This window comes from Stegostoma tigrinum, chromosome 2 (genome assembly GCF_030684315.1).
Source record: "Stegostoma tigrinum isolate sSteTig4 chromosome 2, sSteTig4.hap1, whole genome shotgun sequence".
Lineage (NCBI taxonomy): Eukaryota > Metazoa > Chordata > Chondrichthyes > Orectolobiformes > Stegostomatidae > Stegostoma > Stegostoma tigrinum.
The window spans coordinates 86,138,074-86,156,029 of record NC_081355.1 but is presented as its reverse complement, the minus strand read 5'-3'; the positions used below and the strand labels follow the sequence as shown (position 1 = coordinate 86,156,029).

Genomic DNA, 17,956 nt, shown 5'->3' with positions numbered 1-17,956 from the left:
TCTATCTCCGCCTTGAATGTACTTCATGACTCTTTACTGCAGAGGGCATAGAGAATGAGTTCCACAAATTCACTACCCTCAGAAGAAATTCCCCCTTGTCTCTGTCTTCTATGAGTGACACCTTACTTTTATGCGCTTTGCTCCGAGAGTGAGAGAAGTTCTGGATCAATGGGGGAAGTTGAGGGTTAGGGGCAAGCATAGGAAAGTGATGTGAGGAATTTCAAGTCAGTCAATATGCTGTTGAATCCCATAGGCGCTGAACAGCCTACTCCTGTTGTGATTTCTTATCGTCCTATTGCCCTGTTGAGACTAAGGGGCATGGAAACATGGTACTGCAATATCATAATTCTGTGTAAAATATGCAGCGCACTAGAATTATGTCTGTATGCGTGTAATGCTTTTGAGTCAAAGCATTATATTTTTGGATTTTCACAACTTCTGTCCATTTTGAATTTGTAACTAGAAATTACATGAAGACATTTCTTTGCAACAAAAAGCCAGGCTCTTGAAGGTTAACTTGAGATCACAATAATATTTTGCGTTAATTAGCTGCACGAAAGTAGCTCACTTTTTGTAAGCACCAAAGATTCCAGGTTTCACTTGTTTTAGTTTATACTGCTTTAGGTTGGGGCGAACATGTGAGAGCTAATGGCAACCTGTTCACCTCAAGCTTGCAACAGTGATTAAAAATGCCTGACCCCTCCATCTCAGAGACTTAAAATGGGGGTGTGAGATATCTGCGTCTTTCAGTTTGAGTGAACTAAATTTGAAGCATTAAGTGAAGGTGAATGCAATTAATTTGTGTAAAACTGAGAAATGTTAGAAAATTTATTGTTTTTTCTGGGACAACTGTTCATGCACTTTGTGACATCAACCAGATGATAATTTGGAGCTGTTTCTATGAAAGTTGATTTATGTTTTCCCCATAAATGTGAGATTCATATGAAGTATCATGATCGAGCTCAGTAGATGGCATTCAGTTATGATCCTTGCATAATGACTTAACTTATTAAGATATTCTACAGTAAATAATATCCTGAGAGAGCTATTTCACCACTGTCTCTCTCGCTTCCCTTCGCTGCCTCAGCGTGGTTGATGGCTTATCCCGTTTCCATCCTTGAATGAGTCACAATTTCCTGCAGTTAATTTAGGGAAGACTGATGACATTGTCTTCACTTCCACTCAAATGCTCACTTGAAAAGAGACACTGTTGGAAAACTCAGTAGGTCTGGTGACATCCGTGGAGGGAAAAACAGTTGATGTTTCAAGTCCAATGATCCTTTGTGTGGTATTTACTTGCTATTGATTTCGTTCCTTTCACTGGCTATTGTCTGTTGCCTAGCTTGGCATACTGAGTTAAACTTCCAACCCATATCCCACACCGCCACATTTACCATTGCATCAGTTATCTGCTGCTGACTCCTCCCCACCAAACCCATCCATGCAGGATTTTGTTATCTCTAGACCTGACCACTTCAGTGTTCACTTGGATGAATTTTCATCGCCCACCATCCATAAACTTGAGCACGTATGGAATTGTGGCTTTTTTAATGCACACATAATACCACTCAACCATTATTCTGGCCCTTGCTGATTATATTACCTCGCTCCTAGCACACTGAAACCTCAATATATAAAATTCCCATCCTTGTGTTGTGATTCTTTCATTGGTCCTGATCTCTTTATCTTGGTAATTTCTTACAGCTTTCCAAAATCTCTGTTCCCTGCGACTATGGTCTTGAGTGCATTCCCCTTTAAGTTAGAATAGATGAATATGAATCCCAAATAAAAGAATTAACTTGTTAAAGCTGTGTCCCTTCACCTCATTCTCTTCTTTTATAGCTTCCAAAGGGCTTAGATCTTTGCATTAGGTCACCTGTCTAGCCTATCATTTTGTGTGTACTTTGTTTTTGTATATTCCTGTAAAGTACAGCCCCTGTGGTCATATTGCCTTAACATTTCTACACTCGTGTTATTTCTTCCTTTGATTTCAAATCCAACATTTTACTACTGTTTTGATTTCCTGTACCTCACTCAGTCTTAGACTGGAAGTTGTGAAAAATCTATCTCCATCCAGTTTGCAAGCCGCAAGACCACAAAACCAATATTGTCACATTTATGCACCAGATGTTCTGATGCTGGTTGCATTTAATCCTGTTGTAGGTCAAGTATTGACCTTTGTTGCAAGGCTTTTAATCGGTCACTTAGTACTGAAAATCTGGGAATGCCATGGCTATAAATATTGCTCGTAATTCTTGAGACGTTGTGTTAAAATAGAGCTGTGTGTGCTGGGGTAAAAGCCTCCACTTTCTACTGTTGCAGATTTTGTTTGATATGCAAATAAGCTTGAACAGAAGGGTAGAGAGAAACACTCTAAGTGTATGCTCGGCTGCTAAATATGAGACCATACTTATATATTTATAATATCCAACTAGTTCTGTGCAATGTTTCTCAACTTTATTGTTTCCCAACTCTGTTTCTGACAGCATATTACTCCGGACAGCTACATCCCATGCCTATCCGACCTCTGCAAAGCCCTATGGGAAGTCATGCTAAGCTACTATCGGACCATGTCGTGGCATGATGAATATGACAATGAAGAGTCTGTCCCAGCTGCTGGTAGGGAGTGGAATGAAACAGCAAATATATAAGTTTATAATGCAACACATCAAACAGCTTACTTTGATCAACTGATGTTTTAAGTTTTGAATTGTTATGTCAACAGAATATGGTGCATTATATTTTGAAGTGAAATAACCACAAAGTAGTCTGTGAAATTTCTTCTTGTAGTGAGCAGAGGTTTGCTAATGCTCAAATAGAAATACCGTTATCAAAACTCAAGTTGTTACTCTGTCTGAGCAAGGCAGTTTCCACTTAGGTGTTGGAAAAGCATAACAAAAGCAGTAGAGGAAAGCAAAAATTGATTTTTTTTTCAATGCTATTTTTTCATTCTGGTTTCCTAGCTCCACAGAAATCTGTGGCATGAAGTCAATAGAGAGGCAGGTAACTTTCATCCAAGTTCTAGGAATTGTGGGTATGCAGTTGCCAGGATGCAGAAAATTTCTTAACCTGTTTTAATCAGTAGTCTCTTCATGGTCTGGAAAATAGATATTTTGGCATGTGACTTTAAGAATTTACATTTGTGCTAAAAACGTTAAAAGTACAAGAACTGTTAACTTCTAATTGCAGTTATGTTGTTTAGTGAAAGCTGTATGGCAAAATAGTAAAAGGCCTTTGAAAAAGTGACTTTCATCCTATTAATATTCACCTCCAATGGCACTTAACTCCTAAAATCACCTCTGTAGCAAGTGATGGCATTATTGCTAATTTTCATGTATAAAGATTCATTTTTCCTGAAAACACACTTAACATTGTGGTTTTCACAATATTTGATTAATCCTTTGTAATAATACAACATGATCAAGGTTAAAAAGATTCACTTACTTTGATTCCATGTCTGTCAATTTAACTTTTTAGTGATAGCTTGCCTGAGTTTAATGTTAAAGAGGGAGTGATGTATTGATTGATTGTCTTTCAGATCAAAAAGATCCTGTAGTGATATATGAAGATGGTCAGGGTAATTCTCCCATTATCCAGTGTGACATTGCCAATCATCATAGCTAAAACTGATTATCCCAGATTTTCAAATTACTGTTTGAATGAATTTGATCAAATGCAATCCTCTTTTTAAGATTGCCCAGTTATATATCAGTCATTTCTCAGCCAGACTTCCGAGTTTAGACTGTGCCAGAGAAAATGGAGTCAAAATCTACTCTGCGCCAGAGCAGCGCTGCCAAGACATGCTGTATTTTTATGGCACTGGCTGCTGTATTTTAGGAATCAATTTTTTTTATAGGCCTCAAAACCACTTTTGCAACTACTAAAGAAAGGCATGTATGCAAGGTAATTGAGGCGGACAGGGTGGCAGATGGGTCGGTGAGGGAGTTGGATATCATGTAAGTAAGTGAGTCAAAACCCTTGGAAATTCACGAATTTGAGGGTCTGTCTTGGCATTTTTCAAATACAAGGGAATTGGCCATCATAAATTTTAATTTCCTGGTCGGTTTCCTCAGTTTCTACCTCAGGGTTTCTAAATAGTCCTGACATGCAACTCTGGTTGATGTTGCAGAAATGATTCTACCAATTGGGAACTCCAGGCAGTTATCTGACTGCACATTATCATTGTTGTTTGGTGCAATTTTAATCCACATTAGTTTGTAGGTTTGTTTCCAACATTGCAAAAGTGGTGACCCTCCATAGCCAGGTAACTGCATGAGAAATTAGTTTTGGAGAAACTGAGGTAATCAAGGTCATCATATAAAAATAAGTTCTTTTTTATATAGAGGGAACAGACCTAATTGTGTTAGGACAAATGTAAGCTGTAGCTCTAAATTGCAAGTATAGCACTATGTAAATTATATTGACAAAGGTCAGTCTTGACTGTACTCATCTTCAAAACCATTGTTCCATGATCCATTTCAACATTGTCATTCGCCAAGTACTTTCAGGCGCACTTCATTCAGTGTCAGGTCGGGTCTTTATCTTTCCTAATCATGTGGGAAGAAACCTGAATTACATATGCTCTGTTGGACTGTCAGCTTACCTCGGTTGTAAATACTGTCAACTCTGAATTCTAAGATTAAATTGCACAACAATACATGTATCCAGTGTTGCTAATGTTGGCAAACACGCTCATGTCCAGTGACGGAATTTTTGCAGAGTTTTGTGAATAAGCAAAATGAAAAACAAGTAAAACAAGCTATTAAAAGTTTCTGCAAAGGGAAAATGAGGCATTTAAATTTTTTAAGTCTTCAGTAGAATGAAGACTGAGCAATAACCGACATGCTAATAAAGTTGGAAAGTATTGAGGTGAAAAGGGAAAAAGAGGACAGGGTGAACACATGATTTAGGGAGTAACATCCAAGTCATAGAGCGCAGACACAGACCTTTTGGTCCAACAAGCCCATGCTGAACATAACCCCAAACTAAACTGGTCCCACCTGCCTAGCCCTGACCCATATCCCTTCAAACTTTTTTCCTATTAGTATACTTATGCAAATGCCTTTTAAATGTTGTAATTGTACCTGCATCCACCACTTTCTCAGGATGTTCATTCCACACGTGAACCATGTCTGTACAAAAACAAAAAATCCCTCGTGTCTTTTTTAAATCTCTCTCCACTCACCTTTAAAAATGTGCCTAGTCTTGAAACCCCCCATCCTAGGGAAAGACAACTAACATTAATTCTACCTACACCTTTCATTATTTTATAGACTTCTTTCAGGTCATCTCTCAACCTCCTGCACTCCTGAGAGAAAGGTCCCAGCCTATCCAGCCTTTCTTTATAATGCAAACTTTACATACATGGTAACATCATACTAAATCTCTTCTGAATCCTCTCCAGCTTGATAATATTCTTCCTATAACTGGGCAACCAGAACTGGACACTGTATTCCAGAAGAGGCCTCATCAATATCCTGTGCAACCTTAGCATTACATCCCAACTCCTATACTCAGATGACTGAGCAATGAAGGCGAGCACACCAAATGCCTTCTTACCCATCCTGTCTTTGTGACACAAACTGTCAAGAACTATGTACTTGTACCCCTTGGTCCGCCTGTTCTACAACACTACCCAAGGCCTTACCATTGATTGTATAAGCCTGATCCTTGTACCAAAATGCAATACCTCGCATTAAACTTCATCTGCCATTTTCCAGCCCATTGACCCATTTGATCAAGACTCCTTTGCAATCTTAGAAAATCATCTTCACTGTTGACTATACCCCCAATTTTAGTGCCATCTGCAAACTTACTCACCATGCTGTCTGTATTTTTCATCCAAATCATTCCTATAAATGACAAAATAGGACCAGCCTGATCACTGTGGAACACCACTGGTTATAAGCCTCCAGTCCGTAAAACAACCCTCTACTGTTTCTCTCTGTCACCTGCCATCAAGCCAATTATGTATCCAATTGACAAGCTCACCTTGAATCCCATCCGACCTAACTTTACTAATTAGTTGCCCATGCGGAACCCTGTCAAAGTCTTTACTGTAATCCAAATAAACTGCATCTACTGCTCTGCCATCAAGCTTTTTGGTAACTTCCTCAAAAATCCCAATCAGGTTTGTGAGACAAGATTTTCCTCACACATGCTGACTATCCCACATCAATTTTTGCCTCTCTAAATGTCCATAAATCCTATCTTCTATAATCGCCTCTAACAATTTATCCATAACCGAAGTCAGATTCACAGGGCTGTAGCTCCCCAGGTTTCTCCTTACAGCCTTTCTTAAACAAAGGTACAACATTAGCCAACCCCCAGTCATCAGGCTCCTCACCTGTAGTTACAAATGATGTAGATATTTATGCAAGGAGTCTTGTAATTTCCTGTCTAATTTCCCAGAACATTTTGGGATACATTAGTTTTTGATCTTGGCATGTGTATAATGTTGGCAAAATAGCATTTACTGTCTTTTGTTTCAACTACGGCATTCCTTGAAGTCATGATGCACCCATACAAGTGGTGATCGAGCAAGAGCAATATTCTCCCATTCATGGAAGTGGAACCACTTAGTTTGGTCTATAGCACATTTCCATTTCCACCAGAGTCACTGCTGGTGGCTGCCATCACAAATAATCCTTTTTTTTTTCTTTCCCCATGCTTTAACAAAGATACAGAAGTCAATTGAGATAACCTTTGTATTAAAGTTATATACCTTTTCAGTTCCTCTCTTCGAGCAGTATAACATGTTTTTTAATCGTACACCAAGTTCAGCCTGAAGTATGGAATTACTTATTAGGCTGCTTACCTTTGGAATCAAATGTGACTTTTAAAATCTCATGTTAATCCTTAGATACATATGTATCTTGCATGAATTATAATTCTTTAATCTTATACCATTTATTTCCCATCCATTTAGTTACTTAGCAGCTTTGATAAGATGTTGATACAATGGATGGTTTCACAACATGACGAAAATCTGGCATGTGCTGTAAATACAGGAAAAAAAGCCTAACTCTGACAAAGTTGGTGGTTGGTTGAAATAAAAGCCAAATGACAGCAGCCATATGCATTGAAAAGAATGAAATGAATTAAGATCTGTATACCTAATATAAGAAAAAAAATTGAATTTAGCAGAAATTTTTATTTATTCAGATGGCCGTACTGACATTTCCACTGACGATGCCAACTTTAATCGAAGTTATGTGAAAAAGAAATTGGAACATGGCCTTTCCCGTATCTGGCAGGTTTGTTCCTCATTTGTTGAAAGATCTTTATTTTTCAATCTACCAGGTATTTTCTATTTTATATCTCTAGGAATTTTGCTGTTTTAGAACTGCAGTTCTTCATTAAAGGATTCCTGTTCATTCCATCACAAAGTCTTGTGGGTTTGAAATCTTCAGCACTTTTTTGCTACATAATTTCTGTAAATTAATTTTTGTGTAGAGCTTGAATGTGAGATTGCAAAGTAGAGCTTTAACGTTACCAAATACGGCAAGTAAATGCGCTTTTTTCGAGATAATCTCGATTGTATTTGGATCTTAATCTACAAACATCTGAGATGCTGGTAGTTCTCCATTTCAACTTAAACATGATTCTGTACTGTGCTGTATAGTTAAAAATGGTCATTTGAGATGACTGGATCTAGAATGTGCAAGTGAGCCTCTGTTACTGCACATCTATGCATGTGAGAGGCACATGCAGAAGTCAGCACAACAGGAAAAAATTGTGTTTGACAAATTTATTAGTTCTTTGAGAATGTAATGAGCAGTGTAGATAAAGCCGAACTGTTAGTTCTAGTGTATGTGAATTTACAAAAGGCAGTAAGGTGCCATATAAGACAAGAGCTCTTGGCATCTGAAAAGCAACATGCTGAACATCTGAAATTTTAGAAAAAAAGGTGCAGGAGAAATTTAGCAGCTCTGACACCATTTGGAGAGAATGAAACTGAGCTAATATTTATCACTGCTCTAATTTTGAATAAGTATCTCCACTACGTTACTATTTTAAGAGCTGTGGTTAGTATATGAACATGTGTAGGGAATTGGCTGACTGGAAATAGAGTTACAATTAATGGATCATTTTCAAGTTGGCAAATTATGACTAGTGGAATATCACTGGAATCATTGCTGGGGTTTTAACTATTTCTGATCTAAATCAGGAATTTGGAAGTGCAGCGTGTATCGTAGACTAATTTGATGACGATCTATAGATTGGTGAGAAGGCCAGTTGTGAAGAGGATCAGTTGAAATCTGGGCAGAAGTTGGCAGATGGAATATCATGTGACAAAATTTTAGATTGTCCATGAGGATAAGATGATGAGGAAACCAAATTATTATTTAAATAGAGTGAGACCACAAAGGTACAGTAAAAGGGATCTGGGTGTTGTCATTTATGGCTAACAAATTAATATGCTGGCGGAGCAAGTAATCAGGAAGGCAAATGCAATGTTGACCTTTATCACAAGGGGATGGTAATATTGAAGTAGAAACTTTGATTATACTGTGCAGAGCATGTGTGAGACCACACTTAGAGTACTACATACAGTTTTTGTCTCCTCCTTTTAAAGAATGGTATGCTTGCTTTGAAGGTTTGTAAAATTGACTTCGGGCATAATGGGGAAGAGTGCCGATTAAGCCAACGCTCATTGAGGTTTCGAACATTGAGAGATGACTTTTTTCAACAGATAAAATTCTGAGCAAAATTGACAGGGTTTGCACTAAAATGGTTTTTCCCCTTGGGGGAAATCTAGAAATAAAGAGCATAATTTCAGAATAAGGAATTACCTATCTCAGGCAAAGATGAGAAATTTCTTATTTTAGGGTCATTCACAAGATGGATTCGCTTTTCAATATAGCAATGGATGCTGAAACTTGAATATATTTCAAGCTGAGAGAAACAAATTCTTGATCTACAAATGGATCTTGGTCGTAACTGAAAGCTAAAAATGAAGTGCTGAACCAATTGCATGGATTTGAATAGAAGTGTAATGTTCATTCGATGCAGTTCATTTTTGATTTAGCTATGGGATTTGGGAAATTGGTGTGTCTGTCTAATATTGTCATGAATATGACCAATAACATCCCAAAATCTACAAGTCTTTGTACAAGCAATAAAATTTAATTTTGCTTTACTACTTTGACTTTAACTTGTTAAATTATGCACTTAATGATTTTAATTTTGAGTTCTTGTACTGATTTTGATTATCGTATTCTTGTTCTCTAGGATGTTCAATTAAAAGCAAAAACATATTTGCTTGGAACAGATTTATCCAGTTTCAAGTATGACGATTTTATTTTTGTACTGGACATTATTAGCAGGTATTGGACAATACTTGTACGGAACCAGCACTTGTTTTTTGATGCCGTGTATTGGTTTGTACTAAATTCATTTAAAATCTCGCTGTTATTTGTTTGCAAACCAGATTGATGCAAGTTGGTGAAGAATTTTGTGGCAGTAAGTCAGAGGTGCTGCAGGAGTCTATTCGAAAACAAAGTGTGAATTATTTTAAAAGCTATCACAGGTAAAGGTTATTTACTTCTATAAGAATGCTTTCTACTTTGGTCTTGAATGTGAATGTGGGTGTTGCTGGCTAGGCCAGCTTTAATTTCCTCACCCTAATTGCCCTTTACTATGTTGGCTTTACTTGAAATGTGGTGTTAGGTCAAAATCCTGGGAGTTCAATCCTCAGGGCAGCTATTGAAGTCATTCCAGAGTGCACCCCCACCCCCACCGACCTGGAAGAAATGTTTCTTTACTACAGAGCAGGTCTCTCACCTGCCTGAGTTAAAATACATTCTCATCTTTGTGCCAACACTATTTCTGCTTGCATGCTGTAAGTTTTCATACTACCTCCCTTGTCTATGTTTCTTCACCTATGAAGAATACACAAGAAAAGTTTGCCCATCAAAGCCTGATGCCTGTCTGTTAATCTTCTCGATGATGGGTGGTCTATAATTATTATTAATCAACCTGTTCAGACATCTAGGGCAGGCGGGACTTGAACCTGGACCTTCTGCCCAGAGATCAGTCTGCAGCAAAATAGCCATAAAACGGTGATCTATTTACTTACCTCCTCTCTTTGGTTCTGTATCACTTCAGAAAAGTTTTATAATTTTTAATTCATCTCGCCTTTCATAGGTTTTTATTTACAAAAGCGGGATTTTCACTAACTTGGGCAAAGTACTACTTGTTAACATCATCTTTGAATGGCTTAGTTTTAATTTTAAGGTTATTCTCTCCTGGAGGCAATTGTTACTCTGTCTAGTCTATCAGTTTGGTTAATTGTTTCAAACACGTGAATTATATCACTCCCTTAACTAGTTTAAGAGATATCTGACTAGTTTGTGTGATGTGTCCTTAATTTAATGCTTTTAGACTTGACAGTTGTTCTGATGAATTTGTTCTACTCCTTCTCCAAGCTAATGTATTCTTATTGATGTCAGATACCCAGAAATAAATGTAATACTTAAACAAAAACAGAAATTGCGGGAAAATTTCAGCAGGTCGAGCACCATCTGTGAAGAGAGAGTTAAAGTTTCAGATCCAGCTACCATCAGTTGAGGGGATGAGGCACCGAACCCGAAAAGTTAACTTTGTTTTCTCTTCACAGATTGTTGTAGGACCTGCTGAGGTTTTCCAGCAATTTCTATTTTTGTTTCAGGTTTCTAGCATCCCCAGTTCTTTGCTTTTTTGTAATATTTAAACTGCCCATTACTTGTCAAACTAGCACCCTCCAAGATGGACTGCGTGACCATCAGGTTGCTTCTTGTACTACAACCATAGCAGTACGAAACCACTCAAACAACAGACTTGTAAATTAGCATGAAGTACATCTACATCAAAATCATAGTATCTACCATCCATAGAATTATTTCATGCTGTTCAAGCAAAATTCTCGGCTCTTCACTTTTAAAAAATCTTCTGGCTTTTTTCCATGGACCCATCTTTTAGATTGTGATTCTGTTTTTGAGTCCTGAATTGTCCCTGTACCCAAAATGTGTGATCATTAGTGCCAGAAGCTCCAGCAGGAAATCAGGCAATCCGTGTTGGGGAGCTTTCAATTTTGCTACAAAAATGCATTTAAAAAATACAGAGCACATAAGTAGGTCACCTCTGCTTTAACAAAGACTCAAAAACGTTTCACTTCAACTTGAGGAGGGGAAAAAATGTGTTTCTTGCTGCACTTGAAAATCTAGCTACCAATGTTTGGCAGGCTCCCAAATACATTTTAGGGATTCTTGAATTTAGGAGTTGATTGTGGACAGTGTTGTGGGTGGAAACTTATTCACCTAAGACTGTGGATAAATTTAAAATAATGAAAAGGCATGCACAACCTGTTTGTGTTCAAAAGGTTAGAATGTTTTGAACACGTTAGTGCCATAGTTGCTCATGTTTGAGTGCCAATGTGAAGATACGTCCAGGCCTTAACTTCCATTTGGGCTTGGTCCAAAAAAAGGCACTTTGTACTGTGTTCCTAATTGTTCCCATTCTGTGAATGCAGATATGATTTTGTACAGTTTTGAAATGTAAATGCTGGTGAATTTTAAAGTGATGAAGCATGATAATTTTGTGAAGGGAAAAGTTGAAGCTGCTATGAAGTTTACTTTCAAAACTGCTTTAAAGTTTTCTAAAACTAACATTGCTACGTGGAAAGAAGGAGGAGAGAAATTTATAAACCAGAGTGTGTTTACCATTCTAAACCGTTTTTTTGTATGAAATAGAACTGTTATAATTAAAGGATTACATTCATTCCTCTGTACATGCGAGAGTTCTGTTCCTGAGTCTCCCTATAAATGATGAAAAACCATTAAAAATCATGGATGCACAATTTATGTCCATGGATGTTTATTTTTGAGTGTTTTTGGTGCAGATTGGCAAATTCAGAATTTGTAATTTCACAGACACGGAGGATTTACAGTTAACTTCTTTTTGTAGAATACGCCTTGAAGAGCTACGAATGTTTTTAGAAAATGAAACTTGGGAACTATGTCCTGTGAAATCCAACTTCAGTATTTTGCAATTGCACGTAAGTGATCGATTAGAAATGGAGTTTGTCAAACTTTGTTAAATCCTCAAAGGAATTCTTCTTTCAGCTTCTGCCATTTTATTTCCCATTTAATTGCTGATCTCTGTCTCCTATCAGTCACCTACTCGTCTTGTCTTGTTTTGATTTTATTTTGCCACTGAATCCTCTGGTCTTAATCTTTCCTCTTTCTGGTAGTCGCATCTCCATTGCTCGCATCACCACATTTGTCTCTCCCTCACAAGTCTTGGTCTCTGTATGCCACTATGTACCACTGCATACTACTGCTGACATCAATCCCTGAGAAACTCACCGCTTTCATTTAAAAAAAAATTAAAATGACTGCAATTCTCTTGTTTCCTGTAACTTGGCAAATTTGTCTCCATATTGTAAATCTCCTTTGGTTCCATAGGTTCTACTTTGGCTGACAAGCATGTCATCTGACAATTTATTGAATATCTTTTGGAAATCCTTGTACATTATATCAACTGCATCACTCACATCAAGCCTTTCCATTGCATTGTCAAAAAACACTGAATCAAGCAAGTTGAATAAATTTACCCTTAACAAATTCATGCTGGATTTCCTACGTCCAAGCAAATTGTTTGTCCTTAATTATAGTTTCTGAATGTTTTCCAGCTGCTGCTATTAAACTAATTGGTCAGTAATTGCTAGGCATACCCTGTGATAAAAAGCATATAATACGTGATTTTTTATTTTGAAGCTTGGGTTCTAAACTAACGGTAGATAGGTTTTTGGGTTTAAGTCCTTAGTTCTGTAAAGGTGGCTTCTTAAGGGTCAGAAACTCATTGCTTTTACCATTGGGTCAAAATAGCCTTTCTTATAAGTCACATGACTCAAGCTGAATGACTTGGCAAGCCATCTGGTGAAGTAATTGCTGAAGTTTTATGAAGTTGAGCATTTACAATTTACAGATAGAGACCAGAGGTCAAAACTAGGTTCGGATTAGAAGAAAGAACCATAGAATCAGATGAACTGGTTTAGCAGCCTCCAAATAGTCCACGTCAGAAAAATGCAATGAATTTGCCTGTGTCTCAATTAATCATCTGGCAAATGTGCAGAAAGTTGCCTAAAGATGACACCTACAGCCTTGTTGAGCAAGAAATTAGAGGGTTGGAAGGAGTGACACTTAACTGGGGTTAATGTCAGTGAAGGATCTTACGAGGTAAAAGGTTCAATCTTTGTTTTTTCTATTTATGATGAAACCTTTCTGACTTGTCCATGTATAGTTTTTTTCCTATTGCGTAATGTTCTTTTATTAACAGTGTATTGGTAGTCTTGTGCGAAAATGTTCAATGATTGACCACCACAGTAATCAAGGTGCAAAAAAAAACCCACCGTCATCAAATCAGGTTTTACCCTGGGATCTGACATGTCCAGTATTGCTGTCAGCTGTATTCATAAGAATTCTGGTGCCCTTTTTAAGACAAAGGGGTAACATTTTCAAATCTCCAGTCTCATGGCACCAGTCCCTTATGAAAAGAAGGTCGGTAGATTATGCCAAGTGTCTCTGCAGTTTTCAATATCACATTCTTCATCATCCTTGGATGCATCACCTCTGGTGATTTATTAATTTTAGGTGCAGCAAGCCTATCTAATACTGTCTTCATATCAATATTTAGCTCATGCAGTCTTTCAACTATCTCTTCCTTCACTATAACTTGGCAAACGTCATCTTCTATGTTAAAGACTCCATTTAGTATCTTGTTTTCTCCCTTTATCAATTTCCTTCATGTCCTTCAGTTGTCCCATCTATCCTTTTACTAACTTTTTACTGTTTGTCAGACTCAATAAAACCTTCGAGTTCTGTTTTCTCTTAACAAGTCTCTTCTAAAATTTTATTTGCTTCTCTGGTTTGTTTTCCACTTGTCCCTGAACATTTGATATGAAGACTGTTTTCAATTATATTAGCATTTGACATCTGTCATCTGCCTCATGTGTACACACATTCGTAATTCGGGGAACTCGGCATTTAATTGTGTGCTGCCCTTCTCCTTATGAAATTTTACCTGGATTGGACTGAAACTGTCTCCTCTGTAAAGGCAGAACATTACTCCATAATTTTAATTTATTTCACCACATTTCATTTATGATTGGCTCCTAGCTTTGTGTTTGGTGTGAAGTTTTGTGATTCATATTGTAATGTAAGCCCTTTGTTGCTGCCTATTTAGATCTTAGTTCAAAGATCCTCGTTGTCTACAGCCCACTTGATCTCTAAGCTTTATTCCTTTTGACTGTCTTCAATATTGATTTCATCTTCATTAATAATTACACTTATCCTGAAGATTCCCTCCTCCTCAGTTGGAAAATAGTCCTACTGTTGTACCACTGAAAATTCATGCAACTTTTTGTTTAGATGTAGTTATGGTTTTAAAATACATTACAATCATTATCTCGGTGTTTATTCTTGATTAACAGTGTACTTGGCAAACAATCTTCCTGTCCATAAACAGACTTTGAGGGGGCACTCTTATGATGTTCAATCTTCTATTGTTCTATGAGTTTATTCTTGCTCTTGTGCTTTTATCCAGGAATTCCTGGATAGTGCATTTAAAAATACATAACTTGTATATTCACTGCTGCTTCTTTATTTGAAAGCCTGTCTTTCTAAAATATCAATTATGGTTGTACTCTCTTCATCCCAGTGAAATTGTGATTGTTAATACTTAATTCCTCTTAGACCAGATGAGACATCGGTTCCTTTGTTTAAAATTTATTCGTAGGTGCGTTGGAGGTGTTCGTATCCAGAAAATGCAGTACTGTTCAATATATTGAACCAAGTTTTTCTACTTTACAGATAACAAGCTTCCAATGAACTATTTTACAAATTGCTCCCATCCAAAAGGTTCCACATTTGTTCATTCACGCCTCTGTCTCACCAGGTGCATGTAGTGTGCATTTGAATTTAGCGCTCATGACTATATTATCCAATCACATTGAAACTAATGCACATGATTACCTTGTCCAGTCATATAACAAGTTCACATCCTCTAGCTGTACATTCATTGTCTAATTGTTGATACGTACTTCGGATTACCTGAAAACCTGTATTGATTATTTTTCACTTTTCATCATGGAGAGTCTGATGTGAAACAGCATTATGTAATGATCAGTGTTCTCTCATCTTGATAAGCTAGGCAGAAACAGGATCAGAGTTTTCCATAACTTTTGTGAAAAAGCGATTTGTAATCATTTCAAAGATGCTGGCCTCCTACTGCATATAATTCGGTCCATAGTTATCTGCTTGCTTGTTTAGTTGCACAAATACAATGCTAGCATTAACTTGTTTCAGTATAGGTGAGTTGCAGTCATTCATTGGGTTTGTGGATGATTCCGAATATACAGTAATCCACATTGATTATAATTGTCTTGACTGCTTTAAAATGCTACGTCATCGAGCAGTGGGATATTGCCCTTTTTTGAGGAATATCTAAGAGCACAGAGCTTCAAAGTCAAGAAAATAACAGATTAACAGCTCAGGACTGTGCTGTACTGAGTGTAATAGATATTCCATAAGCAATTCATGTGGCTACCAGCGCAACAAGTTACTAAGTTTTGCTTCATTCATCATACACTCTGTAGAATTGTATCCTGACCTATTTGCTTTGATTGAAATGCAGTGCTTTTGCTATCATTAGTCCTAAATCCTATTCATTTGAATGATTTTAATACAAATCTATTGCTTGTAGGAGTTTAAATTTATGCGGCAGTCACGTTCCCCTTCTATGTCACCCAGCAAGCAATATACAACATCAGCAACAACGGGACCTCTATTTGACCAGTATCAAAATGGTGGAAATCCATTTGAACACCAGGCAGACATCAAAGATGATGAATCGGAAGATGTTCTTGCTGCTAATGGGGTATGACCATGTCCATTTGCTGCTGTAAAGGTTTATTTTCAATTTCGAACATAATTAGTGTTTTCAGTTTATTTGGTAAGATCACGTTGGTGATTGAATGCAAGCAATTTTGTTCCCAGCACTGGGGTGGCCAATGCTCAGAATCACCAAATCCATTCTTGTCCTGTTTCGAGGAGAGTATTTTCATCTGATGAATCAGTCTAGAGCTGAACACAGTTCCCACAGCTGAACTAATGGTAAATTTAAGCTACAGCTATTGAAACATTGTTTGAATTTTAGTTAGCTTCATTTCCTTCTCTTGCATGGATAACAATGATTCCATTACTATCTCTGTAAGGAACAATAATATTCAAAACAGAAAAATAAATTTGAACATGTGGTTAATAGCTGAAAAGGTGACTAGACAAGATGTTACCTTTTTAAGGCTTTTATAGTAGCAACATACAAAAAGCACTACTGACTAAATATCTCTGGAAGCGACATAAAATTTAAATCATATAACAGAACATTCCACATGTCTTTTCAGTACAACTGGAAGCACATTGTGCATACTTCACACTCTCCTTTTTAAGTTAACGTTTAGTTCTCCTAGAATCAGTCCAAGGTGACTTCAGCTCCAGAGTTATCTCTATTCTATTACTTTTTGATCCTCTGAATTTTTGATCGTAACTGTATTTCACTTTTTTAGATTTTTCCTCCAGTACAGACCAGGCAAATCATCCTGCCTTGTTTTAACTCCTCATGAATTTTTGTGATTTCAATCCAAGCATGAGCTCTAATTCACAGTAATGCGTTATAAACCACAATGTCTTGCTGCTGATAGATGCTCTTGCCTCCCAGATTCTGGGAGACTAATCTTGTCTGAGTATTTTCAGGGGGGAGAAAAAAACAGATCCTACTTGTTCGAAGCCCATCTCTGTGGAAATTTGTATCAGACAGGCCTTCTATCAAGGTAGAAATGCCAAATAGTTAACCTTCAGAGCCCAAGTTTCTTTCAAATACACAACAGTTTAAAGCACAACTATTTACAGTCTTAGATTTGCAACATTTTCCTGTGACTTCACAGTGTATGAATTTAGCACTCAAGCTGTTGCCATCATCTCCATGTATAAGCCCACTACAGCTTTCTTCCCAGGAATATCTGAGCTATCTTTAATTCTAACAATCGAGTCATCGAAGCTTACTGCCAAGAAATCTTCAGAACTTGTCATGTGATGCCCTTCAGTTTATCCTAGATTGAAAAGGCAGTCTTGAAATGCTCAAATCTCATGCACCTCAAAGTTTTCAAGTACAGCATGTGCAATTTTAATTTAACCAGCACATTCTTGTTAGTTTGTTAGCTGAATTCTTAGTTCTAAGTAATTGAACTGAGAATCATTTCTTTCGACAGTATGAATCTGATGAGTTGGAGAAAAGTGTTTATCAAGACTACGATAGCGACAGTGATGTTCCGGAAGAGCTTAAAAGAGACTATGTGGACGAGCAGACTGGTGACGTTCCTGTGAAAAGGTAGTATGCTGAAAATGTCGTAATTGCATGTTGCATAGGTATTGTTAATTTCACACACAAGCCTTACCTAAGAACTAGAAAATGTTTTTCTGTTGTTTGCCAACATACTCAATGTTTGTATTATTTACATTATTGCACTTGCACTTCTTTTATAGGTGTTGTTACAATTCAGATATTTGCGTCAAATGCTGGTGGCAAAATAACTAGGTTAATCTGTTAACATGACCTGGTAAGCATAGGCAGTGCACCATGCATGCTGTCAGTCAGATAAGAAGACATGATCTCGCAATTCCCCTTATTTATACGGGAGATCACGTGCACTTACCGCTATATTCTCTATATCCACACAGTTAGGTCATTTTGTTAAGACAGGTTTAGTTAGATGTAGGATATAACACAGAGTAAAATCCGAAAAGATTCTCACAGTAGAAATACTTATGGAGTTACAAAATTATTTTGTAATGGATTAAGTCAAAATTAATATTTGGGGAATATAGTTCATAGTCAGCTGTCTATACTGGTGGCTGTC

At 37.2% G+C, this 17,956-nt stretch overlaps 1 protein-coding gene across 1 annotated transcript in view; it reads left to right on the top strand.

The window, feature by feature from the left end:
* vps50 (VPS50 EARP/GARPII complex subunit) overlaps positions 1 to 17,956 on the top strand; it is a 164,963-nt gene that overhangs the window by 96,893 nt on the left and 50,114 nt on the right. The window contains exons 13-19 of the mRNA XM_048557646.2: positions 2,487 to 2,619; positions 7,165 to 7,256; positions 9,235 to 9,329; positions 9,434 to 9,532; positions 11,947 to 12,037; positions 15,745 to 15,918; positions 17,309 to 17,427. Coding sequence (XP_048413603.2) covers positions 2,487 to 2,619; positions 7,165 to 7,256; positions 9,235 to 9,329; positions 9,434 to 9,532; positions 11,947 to 12,037; positions 15,745 to 15,918; positions 17,309 to 17,427 — 803 coding nt within the window. The remainder of the gene's footprint in view (positions 1 to 2,486; positions 2,620 to 7,164; positions 7,257 to 9,234; positions 9,330 to 9,433; positions 9,533 to 11,946; positions 12,038 to 15,744; positions 15,919 to 17,308; positions 17,428 to 17,956) is intronic.